Below are 14,279 nucleotides of genomic sequence, written 5' to 3' on the forward strand. Positions count from 1 at the left end.
TCATTTTATTTTATTCAGTTATTAGCTCTGTTTTAGTTTTTCTCCACTTTCCAACAGGAATTGGTAGAAATCTATAACTTTTGGGTTTAAATTTTACGAGTATGGGTGTTTTGCCCGGATGTATGTCTGTGCACCATGTGCATGCCTCGTGCCCATGGAGGCCAGAAGAGGGCATCTGATCCCTTGGAACTGGAGGTATAGACAGCCGTGTGCTAGGAAATGAAACTTGCTCCTCTGGAAAAGCAGCCATTGCTCTTAACTAACCTAAACCATCTCTTCAGCTCTGAAATCTCTAAATTTTAATGTAATTTGATATTTTTAGAGTCCCTATCTCTATATATTTGTGTTTTGTTTTGCTTTTTGAGGTAGGTTCTCCAAATCAGACTGCTCCGAAATCATGTCTGTCAACCTGTTTCAGCTGTCCAAGGGGTGGGAGCCATGGTGATCCCTACATGCTTTGTGACAGACACAGAATAAGACTTGCATTTATTTCTCTGTATCACATTGCTAGAGCTCTGCAGGCAGAATTTGGTTAGCTTATTAACATAATGCTTTAGATTAGTCAGGGCCTATTGATCCCATTTCTCACCATGTGAATCTCAGTGACACCAGGGTGGCCCAATGTTGGAATTGTATATGGCGTTGGAAGCTTTTAAGTGCACATGTGACTAATGGGGTTAAATTTACAATGTCAAATTTAATTTTCCTGTGTATGGGAGTTAATAGTGATAGACAGCAAATTAGCATATGAAACATTGTATAATTACTTTTTCATTAGATAAAAATGCTTTGAAGTAGAGGAAGCCAGAACAGTTGCATTTCGAAGGGAAATATACATCTTCTACATACTTTTAAAAATCCTAGGAAGATCTAGTAATAAAATCTCCAATGGAGGCTTTCGGCGGTAAACTTGGTTGTAATTCACAGTTCTGGAGGCTCTGCTTTATTTTGTTTAATTCAAATGGTAAAATTGAATAGTCTTGGCCCAAAGTTTCATCATGTCCCCTGTCCTTTCTGTAATGACGTTGTTCATTTGTGATCACTTTCTGCTCCTACGCCATTGGGAAACCAGCTTCAGCCAGTGCAGAGCGTCTGCGTTTCCTCCCTTTCTCCTGGTAACACCTCCAGTCTCATACCTGCTGAGACTCTACTTCGGAACGGTGCCGAAGCGAGGGCTTTGGGTGGTGGCTTGTGGAGCTCTCCTGGCCAGTGTCTCACTCTTCTCTTCCTCAGGGTAAATACATCACACTTCTCGTGTGTGTGTGTGTGTGTGTGTGTGTGTGTGTGTGTGTGTACACAAGGATGTACACATGTATAGTCTTTTTCTCCTATTCTCTCCCCTCCATTCTCTCCTCTGTCCTCCTTTCTCTTTATTTTGTTGAAGAAACTGTCTTAATGGATGCCACATTCCACTAAGGAAGGCAGGAACAGCTTTAACAAGGGCTGTAATCAGTATTTGTTTGTTTTTTTAATTCTTGTTTTTAAACCATTCAGAACAATAATTCATTATAACCTCTTCCTCCTCTATGATATAAAATATGTTTTAAAGACAGCTGTGATGGCAAATGTCTATGATCACAACACTCTGCAGGTGGGGCCAGGAAGATCAAGAGTTCAAGGCCAGTCTGGCCTACTTGAGGAAAATGTTTTTAATGATGTATTTTCTTACATACATATGTTCCTAATTACTTATCTAAAATTTTATAAAAAGATACTTATCTTTGCTTTTATTTATTTGCCTCTAATAATTCTCCTTGCTTTTAGACCTATTGAAAAATAATTCAGAACTACACAGCATGACTTTGCATGTATTTGAAACTTAGGAGTTTGCTCTTTATCACTTGTGATGCTTTGAGTTGCTCTGTTGTATTTCAAAAGAAAGTACTGCTGGGTTTGGGGTAGCTTCCTTTTTTAATATGTGTTTACAGGTAATGAGTAAACAGAGGTGTGGGTATGTCTGGTTGTGTAAAGCACACACTCCATCTATACCTAAAGCATATGGTCCACTTTTGTCTTTGATTTGAGTATGGGCATTCACAGATGTCAATGTTTTTTTCTCTCTCTCTCTCTCTCACACACACACACACACACACACACACACACACACGTTAAATGTTTAAAAACTGTGTCTCCTCAAAGAAGAAAGTTAAAATAAGTGAAATCAACCCAAATACAGCAAAACTTAGGTTTAATGCTAATGTCTAGCAGATAAATTTTGTCCTGATAGGTATTACTTTTAGAGTGACTGTAGGGTAAAAAGTCTAGCCAAAGAAACACACTTTGGCCCTGAAACCAGATCCAAAGAAACACACCCTGACCCTGAGACCAGAGCCAATTCATTCCTGAAACCAGAAGCAAAGGGTTAAAAAGGACCAGTGAAAGAAACATACTTTGGCCCTGAAACCAAAGCCAAAGAAACATACTCTGCCCTTGACCAACTTAGCACAAAAACCAACCAATCACTGAGCAGGAAAACCAACCAATGCCTGAGCATGAAATCCAGCCAATCTCTGAGCTTGTCCAAGCTCAGGGATTGAAATCTGACCAATTCCTGCCCTGAAAATCTCCACCCTGGAAAAACTGCAACTCAAAGAAACCCTGTATAAGCCCTGTGCCTGTTCAGTTTGCTGCGGCCTTTTCACCCTGGCAGAGGCAGCCACCCTCCTGGATTCTTCTCTCCCAATAAATCTCTTGAATGCGGTTTGGGTGAGACCTTCTTTCACTGGAGTGGAGCAGAGAAGAAACAACTTTCAGAGGAGCCAGGGTGGAGGGGGTGGGGCAGAGCAGAACTGTAACAGTCCCCCGGGAAACTTTGCCCTAGTGGAACAGAGTTGTTACACTCCAGGGGATCTGAGTAAAGCTCAGATCAGTTTGCTCTGGCAAACTCCCCTGGCAGAGCGCAGTTGCTACATTAGGCAAACCTTTCCCTGGAGCAGAACGTTGAGCTGCTACATTTACAGTGACTTTGTGGTATTGCTTGGCTCAGGACTGCCAGGATCCCTGTCCATCCCAGCTACAGTGCTTTCAGTGATTTGAAGATACAGAGTGTGGCTTTAAGGATAGAGTGTTAATGCCATAGAATGCATTTTGTTAAGTAAAAAAATCACATAATGGAAAAGGATCAAGAGTGGGCAGTGTTGATGCCAGTTGTCTTAATTAGGGTTTCTACCGCTATGAAGACACACCATGACCACAGCAGCTCTTTTTTTTTTTTTTTTTTTTTTTTTTTTTTTTTTTTTTTTTTTGTTTTGTTTTTCGAGACAGGGTTTCTCTGTGTAGCTTTGCGCCTTTTCCTGGAACTCACTTGGTAGCCCGGGCTGGCCTCGAACTCACAGAGATCCACCTGGCTCTGCCTCCCGAGTGCTGGGATTAAAGGCGTGCGCCACCACCGCCCGGCCACAGCAGCTCTTATAAAGGAAAATATTTCACTGGTGCTGGTTTAGTTTCAGAGATTTAGTTCATTATCATCATGGTGGGACATGGCAGCATGCAGGCAGACATGTTGCTGGAGGAGCTGAGAGTTCTATATCTTGATCCACAAGCAACAGGAAGTAAACTGTCACACTGGGAGGGGCTTGAGCATATAAGACCTCAAAGCCCACCTCCACAGTGATGCACTTCCTCCAACAAGGCCACACCTACTCCAACAAGGCATCTCCTAATAGTGCCACTCCCTATGGGCCAAGCATTCAAACATATGAATCTCTGGAGGCTGTTCCTATTCAAACTACCACTTGTCAATTTAAAAGTGAGCGCCTGACATTCCCATTCTTCCCCCTAATTTTTTTTAATTTTTTTATTTAGATAAGATCTCATTATGCAGCCCAGGCTAAATCCAAACTCACAGTCCTCCTGCCTCAGTGTTGTGATTACAGGTGTGTGCCGCCACACTTGTTTTCTATTTTTTCTATTTTTTGAAATAAATTCTCTTATGGAAAGATAAAGAACATTCAAAAAAGCCCATTAAACCCCATCTGTGTCAGGCTACTGTAATCTCTCAAGTATTGCACTCACAGCTGAGTGGAAGGAGAAGAGTCTTGCTCAGGCCTCACAGTTCTGCGGGCTCCACTCCACAGTGGATTGGCACTTTTTCTCTGGGCCTCTCCTCAGGTACTGCATTGTGAATGGATCTTGTGTCAGAACAAAACCATTAGCATCACTAGTGAGGGAAGAAAGAGAAAGAGACCAGAATTGCTCAGTCCCCTTGGGAGACATATCCCTAATGACCTAAGCAGCCTCCAGAAAGCCCCACCTCTCAGAGGCTACACCACTCCCAATGGCTCTATTTTAGGCACCAGGTCCTTCATTCAAGAAGACCCATAGCTGCTATAACACCATATTTACATTGTAATAAGTGTTTGCAAAGTGAATATTCCAATGCAGCCACTACCAGGAGCAAGAAAAAAGAACTCTACTCATGCTACACATTACCTGTGGGGTTTGTGTCTCCTGCCTTCACCACCGGAAAAGGATTCCTGTTTTGGTAGATTAATGCAGTTGTTCATAAGTAACAGAACTTTATAAATAATGACTTAGATAGCAAGAACTCATAATGTACTTCGTGGCTTTTGCTTCTCTTTGTGGAGAGGATTTTAGAGATTTCAATTCTTGGGGACTAGTGTGTAGTGCAGTGGTAGGACACTTGCTCAGCATGCAAGGCCCTGACTCCAATCCCCAGCACTGGAATAGTTCCAGATGTGTGTTCTTGAAGGGATAAACTATTTCTTCCTACACGAGCTTTACTTGTGTCTTTCCTAAGGAATTTGTCTACTTTTTCTAAAATAATTTTTAAGCGTAGCGTGTTTTTGCCTTTGCTTGTGTATGTAGTGTCTGTAAGCATTCACTGATAGTCTCTTTTAAACCAGTCTTTGTGGGATTTATTAATTCTATTAGATTTTTGAAGAACTACGTTCGTTAAATTTATTTTTATAGCTTTATGACTAATGATTCAATTGTATTTCATGAACGTTGGCATCATAATTTTTCTTCTACTCAATATTTTTCAAGCTTCATTTGTTATGTTATTTATACTGCTTAAGTTTTAGGTATCTGGAGATCTCCTGATTATTTTTCTATCAAGCGTCTAGTTTTATCTCACAGTATTAGTAACATTTAGAAAATATACAGTATTGCAGTTAGAGAATAGTTTTATCCATTCTCATTATTTAAGGAATATTGCACTGTTAAGATACACTTTGTGACTTAACTTATGGTCACCACTGGTACATGTATGCTCAAAGTGCTCTTTGGAGAAAGGATTTCTGTCTGTATATGTGTGTGCCTATGTGTAGGAATACATGTGTTTTCATTTCTGTCAGACTCAGTTAATAGATTTTCAGAATGCTGGTCAGAGCATACAGACTAGAATAATTATAGCCTCTTCATTGGTGAAATGTCACACTTATCTCTGGTGATACTTTGGAAATCTAACTTATTTTATTACACTACACAATATTTGTTTGAGTTCGTGATTTTGGTGTATTTTTTCATGTTTTTCCATTTTTGACTTTTAAACACACATGTATAGATATGTCTCTTAGCATCTGATATTTTTATTCAGATAAGCCATTTTTTACTTTTTTAAAATTTTATGTATTTATTTATTTATTTATTTTACATCCCAACCACAGCCTCCCCTCCCTCTCTCCTCCTACCCCCTTCTCCCTCCTCCTGTCCATTTTTTGACTTTTGAATATTTATAACATTTATATTCCTATGCAATCTTTGAAATTAATTTTTAAAATTAAATGATTATATCACTTCCCCTCTTTCCTGCCCCTCCAATTGATTGTGTATTTTTTATTATTGTTACACATATATACATACATGCATAAATATATAAATACAACCTGCTGAGTCTGGTTAGTGTAGCTTGTGTGTATATGATATCAGGGTTGGCCACTTTGTACTGAATAACCAATTAAGAGACTCATCCCTTGAAGAGGCTAATTCTCTCTCTTTCAGCAGTCATCAGCTGCTTGTAGTTTTTTTGTCTAATGGTGGAATCCCATGAGATTCCCCTCTTCTATTAAGGTATCTATTGATACTATCATTGTTCAGGTTTGGTTAGTCAGCCATGTTGTTGTGGTGTTATGAGTGTGGCATCTCTATCGTTTCTAGAGGCACATTCCACAGCACACAATCTGCTCCTCTGGCTCTTACCATCCTTCTGCTCCCTCTTGTGTGATGTTTCTTGTGCTGTAGGTGCAGGAGTTGTGTTGCATTATGACCTGCTGCAGTTTTCTGTAACGATGTGCACTTGCTGTGAGGAGAAGCTCCGATGGGGGGGAGAGCTGCACTTACCTGTTGGCATAACGACAAAGTTTGGAATGCAGCTGGCAATGGTGGTCTCTTAAAGTGGCAGTAGCAGGCTCTCATTTAAGATGCATGACCTCCTTGGCCTCAAGTAGTTGGTTAGGTGTCCAGTACCAGGCACCATTTTCCTCCTGCTGAGCAGGTCGTAAGTCTAATGAGACAGTTGTTGGGTGCCGCCAAGATGAGTTCCGCCATTGCGCCATTAGGGCTGTCTTGCCGAGCTGGGCTTTGTTTTAGTTCATCAATGGTCAATTGGATAAAATCCATTGATTGTTTCCCTCCCTTGGCAAGTTAGAGGTTTTCGGGTTCGCTCTAGTTTGAATCTTCTACTTCTGTGCCTGGAGAGTGTAGTGTTTTTGGCGGTGGGTACTTATCTTCAATGCTGAGAGGTAACCAAGGGCAACAGCAATAGCCTAGTAGAGGTTCCTCATGTCTGGTACTGGGTTTTTTCTTAGATAGTCTACAATTCATGTGGGGAGCATCATTCACCTGCAGTCTGAGGCTGCTTGAAGGACTCTAGAAAGGGTACCTGCTCATCTGTTCCTTATTTCTATTTACAAGAACACTTAGTTCCTGGCCATTCCTGAGTGAGTGAACTAGTATTTCCAGTCTCCAACACCTACTGTGAACTATACAAGACACCTAACTTTAAATAGGAGAATTTCTTTGTGAGGTATCCGGAGCCTCAAAACCCAGCTCTCTGTTTGAGGTTGTTAGCCATAAGCTAATTAAGTACCGGAATTCATCTGGTAATGGCAGAGCTGTTACTTGAGTAGTTAAAATGACCCTGCTCTTGACAATAATGAAATTGCATCTGTTCATTCCAAAGAGAGATCAGCTCATTACGACAGAGGTTACAAAGATGAGGGAGGCTCTTCCTCTCCCTTCCTAGAGGAGTTGTGTCTTATTTACCCAGGGAGAGAGATAGAGAGAGAGAGAGACAGAGACAGAGACACAGAGAGAGACAGAGAGACAGAGAGAGACAGAGACAGAGGGACAGGGACAGACAGAGACAGAGAGAGACAGACAGACAGAGACAGACACAGACAGACAGGGACAGAGACAGAGACAGACAGAGACCAGGGACAGAGAGACAGAGACAGAGAGACCGAGAGACAGAGGGACAGGGACAGACAGTTCTTTATGGCTGCTTGGATTCAAGACTTTGGTTTAGGAGAACTTGTTTAGCGACCTCTGAGAACATATCCCAGGTGGTCACAGGTCACCAGCAACCTGAAGCCACTTGAAGAGCACAAGCTTATTTGTTCATTATTTTATATTCATGTGTGTGCATCTTTATGTGGGTGCACATATGCGTGCGTGTGCCTGTGTGCACATGGGTGTGCCTATGTGTGGAGGCCAGAGGTCCGCCTCCAGTGACATTGTCTACTGTGCGGGGGGTATGTAAGGATGAAGATTTAGACACTGTTTGTATGCATAGCCTCTGCTGCTTCTCTGCTCTGGTGGGTAGCACAGAGGGAAGGGGGCCAGGACAGAGAATGGCCACAAAAGAAGCCCTAACTTCAGACAGAAAAGGACATCCACTTTCCTGAACTCCTACTTAATTTTCACACGTTGTAAAACAGCCATGCTTCTAAGTACTTGAAATTCTAACAATCTGTTTTTCTTTCCCAGGTGTGTCCTCCTTAAGTATTCAATTTGCCAAACTCCCAAAGGGATTGAAGCATTTAAACCTATCTAAAACCTCATTGTCACCTAAAGGTACAGTATGTATGATGTGCTTCATATTGTGTCTCCGACTGTTGTACCTGTTGCTTTTGACCAGCTATTACTCGGCTCTGTCGTTGATTAAAACGGACAAGTTATATTACGATGGCAGTTTTAAGGTAAAGATATTGTACAATTCAAATTTCATAATCTAAATTTAGATGGCTTCTTTGTAGAAAGCAATTTTTAAATTTACGTGCAGTCCTAATTGTTTGAGCTTTGAGCCAGGGAGCGCTCACCGGCTGGCTGCTTCTAGCCTCGTAACTCACTTTCCTGGAGGCGCCTGCTCTTGGTTCATTTTTGGCAAAAGATGTTGCCCTCTCCAGCTGTCAGAGCGGATGTCCACTTCACACCGAGGCCCTGGGGCTTGCTACTGAGTCCCCACCATAGCCCCCCAATTCTAGTTTCTCTTCTCAGAAATGGTTTCCTTTTCTCTCAGGTCTGACTCCCTCCTTCCCCTGTCATTTATTTCGTCTCTCCTCAAACCTGTGCCTTTTGTTGCTCTGCCCAGCAGCAGCTCCTAGCAGCCTCAGAAAAGCCTCCCCCCCCCCCCCCCCGCCCCCGTCTCTTAATTTGTCTCCATGCTCTGCTTGATGCCCGGACTTCCTTTCGTCTCCAGATATTCACAGAGCTCCAGCGAACCTGACATAATCGTCATCCGTGGGGGATTCTGCTTCGACAGACTCCCCACTCCTGAGACCACTGGGTCACTTGCCTCTTCCTCTGTCTGTTTATATATCACACCCAGGGTGTTACTGTCTCGGTACTGTGTCCTTTCTAGGAGAATGGCTCCCCTGGGGCCCATGCTGCTCTTGTGTCTGAATCTTCAGTTCCTGGCACAATGCCTGCGCCATTGTGGGGTTCAAGGAGGCTTCTAGAATTAAACAACTTACCATTTCTTAAGTGGCATTCTCTGCTGTCCATCAGTCAGTTCAGACTACCTGTGGTTGAAGCCTGGCTTTCCCACTTCCTGGGAACTGCCGTCCTCGTCTCTGTTCCCCGATTGACTAGTGAGATAGATACGAATCGCCATTTTGTCATAGTAGTGGTATTCAACGAGCTGATAAACATGGCACAGCTTCAGGCACTTGAATAAATACTGCCAGCAGCTGCCACTACCTTCCACGATCACGATCACCATGCGATCACTGTCACACTCACCATCACCATCGTTATCTCTATCACCATCACCATCGTTATCTCTATCACCATCACCATCGTTGTCTCTATCACCATCACCATCGTTGTCTCTATCACCATCACCATCGTTGTCTCTATCACCATCACCATCGTTGTCTCTATCACCATCACCATCGTTATCTCTATCACCATCACCATCACACTCTTTGTCACCATTATCACTGTTGTAATTGTCACTCTCATTATCACCCTCACAATGGCTGGCACCAAACCATTGCTGTCGTGGTCTGCTGTCACCCTTGTTGCTATTGCTATGACTGTGGCTCTCACTGTCACTGCCACCCTCTGAGTCACAGTCACCACGTTATCATCGTCACCCTCACTATGGCTATCACATTCATCCTCACCGTCACTGCCCCTCACTCTTACCGTAACCATCATCACACACACTGTCAGCGTCACTGTCAGTGTCACCTCTATCGATGTGACCGTCACTGACACCATCGCCACCAGCAGTACCGTCACCATCTCCGTCAGGACCATTACCATCACCGTGGCGTGCTCTCCTGGGTTACTACCCACTTTCAGTCAAACCTGGGGCAGCCCGCCCATGCCTACTGCCGATTAAGCGAACTGCTTACTGTGACATTTAGCTTCTCTCCAACTTTCTTTTCGAAGCTCTTACCTCTCAGCTTACCTTCCCCACCTGCTCCATCCCAGGCTGCATGACAAACTTCTCTCTCTCTCTCTCTCTCTCTCTCTCTCTCTCTCTCTCTCTTTTAACACACTGCATTTGGGTTTTGAAGTTTCTGGCTGGTAGAAGCATTACTCATTCCATGCTGTGCTTGAGATCATCCCTGGCTCAGGGTGTCATCGCCAGCTGGGCTTCGGTTAAACGCCTGCAGCACTGGAGGATGGATGGTCCATGCAGTCATAACGTCATTCCGATTATAGAATTACACTGGGAGTGTTTTGGAATTGGAAGTGATTTATACATCTCACCTTCTCATGTGCATTTACTCATGTACCCCTAACACATGCATGTCAACTACTAGTGGGAAATTTCCCCAGGTCAGTGTTAGCTGATCTGCTGCCAGAAACCATATACAGGTCCCAAGCTAAGATTCACTTCTTTTATTGTTCCTGTTATGCTCAGAAATTGAGTCTCAGAAGAGCCCTTTTCTGATGATTATCAACTTATTGGCATATTTCTGATGAAGAATTCAAAGGTAACTGGTAGGTTAAATAAGTAAGCCAAGATTATTTTCAGTGTCATCACTCTTGGGGCCCAACCTTCCTGCTGTGTGCTGATGTCCGTACGTGCATGCAGAGCCACGTGGGCTGTGTTTGGTGATGCATAGGCTGTTGGCACTCAGTGCGTTGTGATTTGTTTGTTTGTTTACTTTTTGTTTTTTTTTCAGACAGGATTTCTCTGTGTAACAACCCTGGCTGTCCTGGAACTCAATTTGTAGACCAGGCTAGCCTTGAACTCACTGAGATCCACCTGCCTCTGCCTCCCAAGTGCTGGGATCAAAGGCGTGCGCCACTTCTTCTGTAGCTCAGGCTGGCTTCTAATTCATGGTAATCCTCCTGTCTCAGCCTCCTGAGTGCTGGGGTTATAGTCATGAGCTGCTGTGGCAGATGCCCTTTTTGCTCTCTCAAGCATGTGAGAGTTCCATTTTCTTCCTTTCTTTGTTTTCTTCTTTCTTTCTTCCTTTCTTCCTTTCTTTCTTTCTTTCTTTCTTTCTTTCTTTCTTTCTTTCTTTCTTTCTTTCTTTCTTTCTTTCTTTCCTGGATCTCACTCTGTAGACCAGGCTGGCCTTGAACTCACAGAGATCCACCTGGCTCTGCCTCCCGAGTGCTGGGATTAAAGGCGTGCACCACTGCCGCCCGGCATTCTCTTTTTCTCTAGTGGTGCTTTTCAGCCTTCCTAATGCTATGACCCTTTAACACAGTTCCTCATGTTGTGGTGACTTCCCAACCAGAAAATCATTTTCATTTTTACCTCATAGCTGTAATTTCCAATGGTCTTTGGGGGTCACGACCCACATGTTGAGAACCACTGGCTTAGGCCATTTCCCCCACTTTCCCTTAGTCTTTTGTGTATCTTCTTGGAATGTTGCTACCTGACATTCTTGGGCAGTTTTCTATTTACAGGGCTAAATATTTTTTCTTAATGTATGGAAGTTCTCTACATATACTAATATGCAGCTGTGTTCCTGTATTTGTTAGTTATGGTAAAACAAATGAGGGGCACAGTGACCATCTGTCCTTTGCAGGACAGGCTTGGGTTCTGAGGTGGCCTGTCCCCACTCCTGTCCTGTCTCTCCGGAGTAGCAGGAGTCGGGTGACTGTACTGGCAAAGAAAGGTTCTTTATGTCCTTGGCTGAGGACATCCGGTGCCCGAAACTGTCATAACTAGTGTTTTCTGACTTGTCTCTTTCATATAATCAAGAGTCTGTATCAAAATATGTGCTTTGAGAATCAGTATTGGTTTATAAAATAGGATCCACAGAATCTTAAATTGTCCTTTTAAGACATGTATCTTGAACTGTTCAGTTTAAAAAATACTGGTTTCTTAAAGGCACATATGCAGGTTCTGAAAGGTTTAGAATTTTGAAATGGTAGTTTGAAGTTTCTACTAAATGTGGCATATTTTAGTTCCTAGAAAGCATGTATATTCATGGTTCCATAATAGAAGACAGACTTTTTAAAATCTCCCAGGGCCCCTACCACATGTACTCTCACTCACCTCAGACACTCGCTGCTTGATGGCTTCCTGGACTCACACGAGCATCCTGCTGGCTGGCAGATTATGTCAAGGCAGGACCATCTGGAGCCACCTCTTCCAGCTGTAAACTCTCCAATCATGAATACGAAGCATGGTCAGAATCCCACACTAACCAGAGCCGAGGATGGCATGCCAATCTGTGCTGCGTTTGGGTCGTAAGAGCCCCGAATTTCTCCAGTGCTATCGTGTGTGACTTCCTGCCATCCCATGTGAAACATGGGCTGGGGTGGGGGCGGGGGGCTTCTGCCTTAGAAACATGATGCTGGGCTGGTAACGGGGTCTCTCTGGAGTCTAGTCAGAGGCTGGCTACTTGCCAGGCACCTACACTTGCCAAGGGGCTCTTTGCTGTCAGAATTAATTTGGTCTTCTCAGTTTGGAATTTATTTATTGGGTTTTATAATACTTCACTTACATACATGACTTTATAAATGATTTTCTTGAGGAGAGTCTGTTATTCTCCATATATTTTAGGCTCAGTCATTCCATTAAAAAGAGAATGGTGACCAGTGAGGGCTGGAGAAATGGCTGGAGAGAAAGCAAAGCACTTTCCTTATTAGTGTGAAGTTTAGATCTTGATCTTCAGAGCCCACATGGGAAAAAAAACAAAACAAAAAACAAAGGAAAAATACAGACCAGTATGGTGGCAGATACTTGTCATCCAGCACTGAGGAAGAGAGAGGTGAATCCTTGGGGCTCATTAACTGGTCAGCTTAACCTAATTGGTGAGCCTCAGGTCAGTAAGATATCCCATTTCAACAAACAAGGTAGATTGCTCCTAAGGCTGATGAATTGCCTCCACATGAACACATACCTCCCTCTCCCATACACACATGAATGCAGAGGTAGGACCACTGCAGGAGGAAGGGTAAGGTTTTAGCTCTTAGCTCTGACCTCTTGGCTTTCTTCTTTGCATTGGTTCCGTGTTTCTTATTTAATAAGAAGGTTGGTTACATCTACATTCACACACACACACAAAAGATGAATATGGATGACAGGATAAAAGAAAGGATGTTGGTAATTCATGCATTCATATAGATTCTATATCATGTATACACATATGTTATAGAGGGTTACTCTGGGATGATACTGCAGGTTCTATCTGTAAATCAGTTAAGTTCACCTCCTTGCATTGGGTGCTCTTGGTCCTTGTGTGGCTGGTGGCAGCTGCCTCACTGGATCCTGAGGACGGCTGTCCCCAGGGAATATTTCTGTGATGCAGAGCCCCCGGGAGGAAGGCCCCTGTGTTGCTCTGTCTGTGTCTGCCACTGTATGTTGTCAGGTGATGTCTTTGAGCCCCAGACCCTCTGTCTAGTGTATGATAGGCTTTCAGTAAAGGATTTTTGAAATTCTTTCCCTCTCTCTCTGTGTGTGCGTATGTATGTATGTATGTATGTATGTATGCATGTATGTATTGTATGTAGCACTGTTAGTTCTGGAATTTAACATTGTTCATGATGGTCTCTAGATTCTAGGACAAAGAATGTGTCTTTGTATAATACTACATGTTATAAGCAATAAATGTTGAGTTGATAGTCAAGGAGTTCTTCTTTATACCTGTTTGAAGTATTTCTCAATGTGTCTGTCTCCTCTTTTTCCACACCCCAGTGTTCAGTCTCCCTGGAGCTCAGAGGTCTTTTACAGGTTCCCGTTGGAATGATTACCTCTCAGCTCAGTTAAGTTCAGCCTGAGCCATTTCTGTCATGAATATAAAAAATTTATAGTGTGTTAAATGCAAGTTTTCATTTTAGCCAGGCATGGTGGTCTACTGTCATCCTAACCCCAGGAGGCAGAGGCTGGAGGATTTCTTCCTGTTTGAGTTTACTCTGGGATACATAGTGGAAACCCTGTTTCTAACAAGAACCAGAGGAGACAGTTTATTCTTTTTGATTCCTTCACATTGTGAGCATTTCATGTCACTGTTTAAAAATCCACTTCAATCCAAGTATTACAATAAATGCACTTACATAGAATAATATATTCCTCTATCAAGCTCCCAATACTTAAGTAGCCTGAATGACCGGTATTTGCATGTGTATCATTTAAATACTATTCACGAAGTCAACAATCATCTGGTAGGATTAAATGTAGGCTCAAAATCATCAGCCAGATGGCTTTCGTCACTCTGGGACTTGAAAGTAAAACACTTTCTGTTCTTGTATAAATCATAAGACTAAAGTGCAGGTTGTCTGTGAGAAGTCTGGCTTCCCAGAGGGATTGTCACGGAACCCACAACCAGTGGTCCCCTCCAAGGACAGAGCTCTGGCCTTGCAGGCCTGGCAGGTTGATTTGACGATGCGGCTGTTTG

The 14,279-nt window shown here is 43.0% G+C and overlaps 1 protein-coding gene across 2 annotated transcripts in view; it reads left to right on the forward strand.

Moving 5' to 3' along the window:
• The window catches only part of Carmil1 (capping protein regulator and myosin 1 linker 1), a 294,654-nt gene that overhangs the window by 178,499 nt on the left and 101,876 nt on the right, over nt 1–14,279 (forward strand). For both annotated transcript variants that reach the window (XM_059263261.1, XM_059263262.1), the window contains exon 12: nt 7,951–8,037. In XM_059263261.1, coding sequence (XP_059119244.1) covers nt 7,951–8,037 — 87 coding nt within the window. The remainder of the gene's footprint in view (nt 1–7,950; nt 8,038–14,279) is intronic.

This window comes from Peromyscus eremicus, chromosome 5 (assembly GCF_949786415.1).
Source record: "Peromyscus eremicus chromosome 5, PerEre_H2_v1, whole genome shotgun sequence".
NCBI classification, from domain to species: Eukaryota; Metazoa; Chordata; class Mammalia; order Rodentia; family Cricetidae; genus Peromyscus; species Peromyscus eremicus.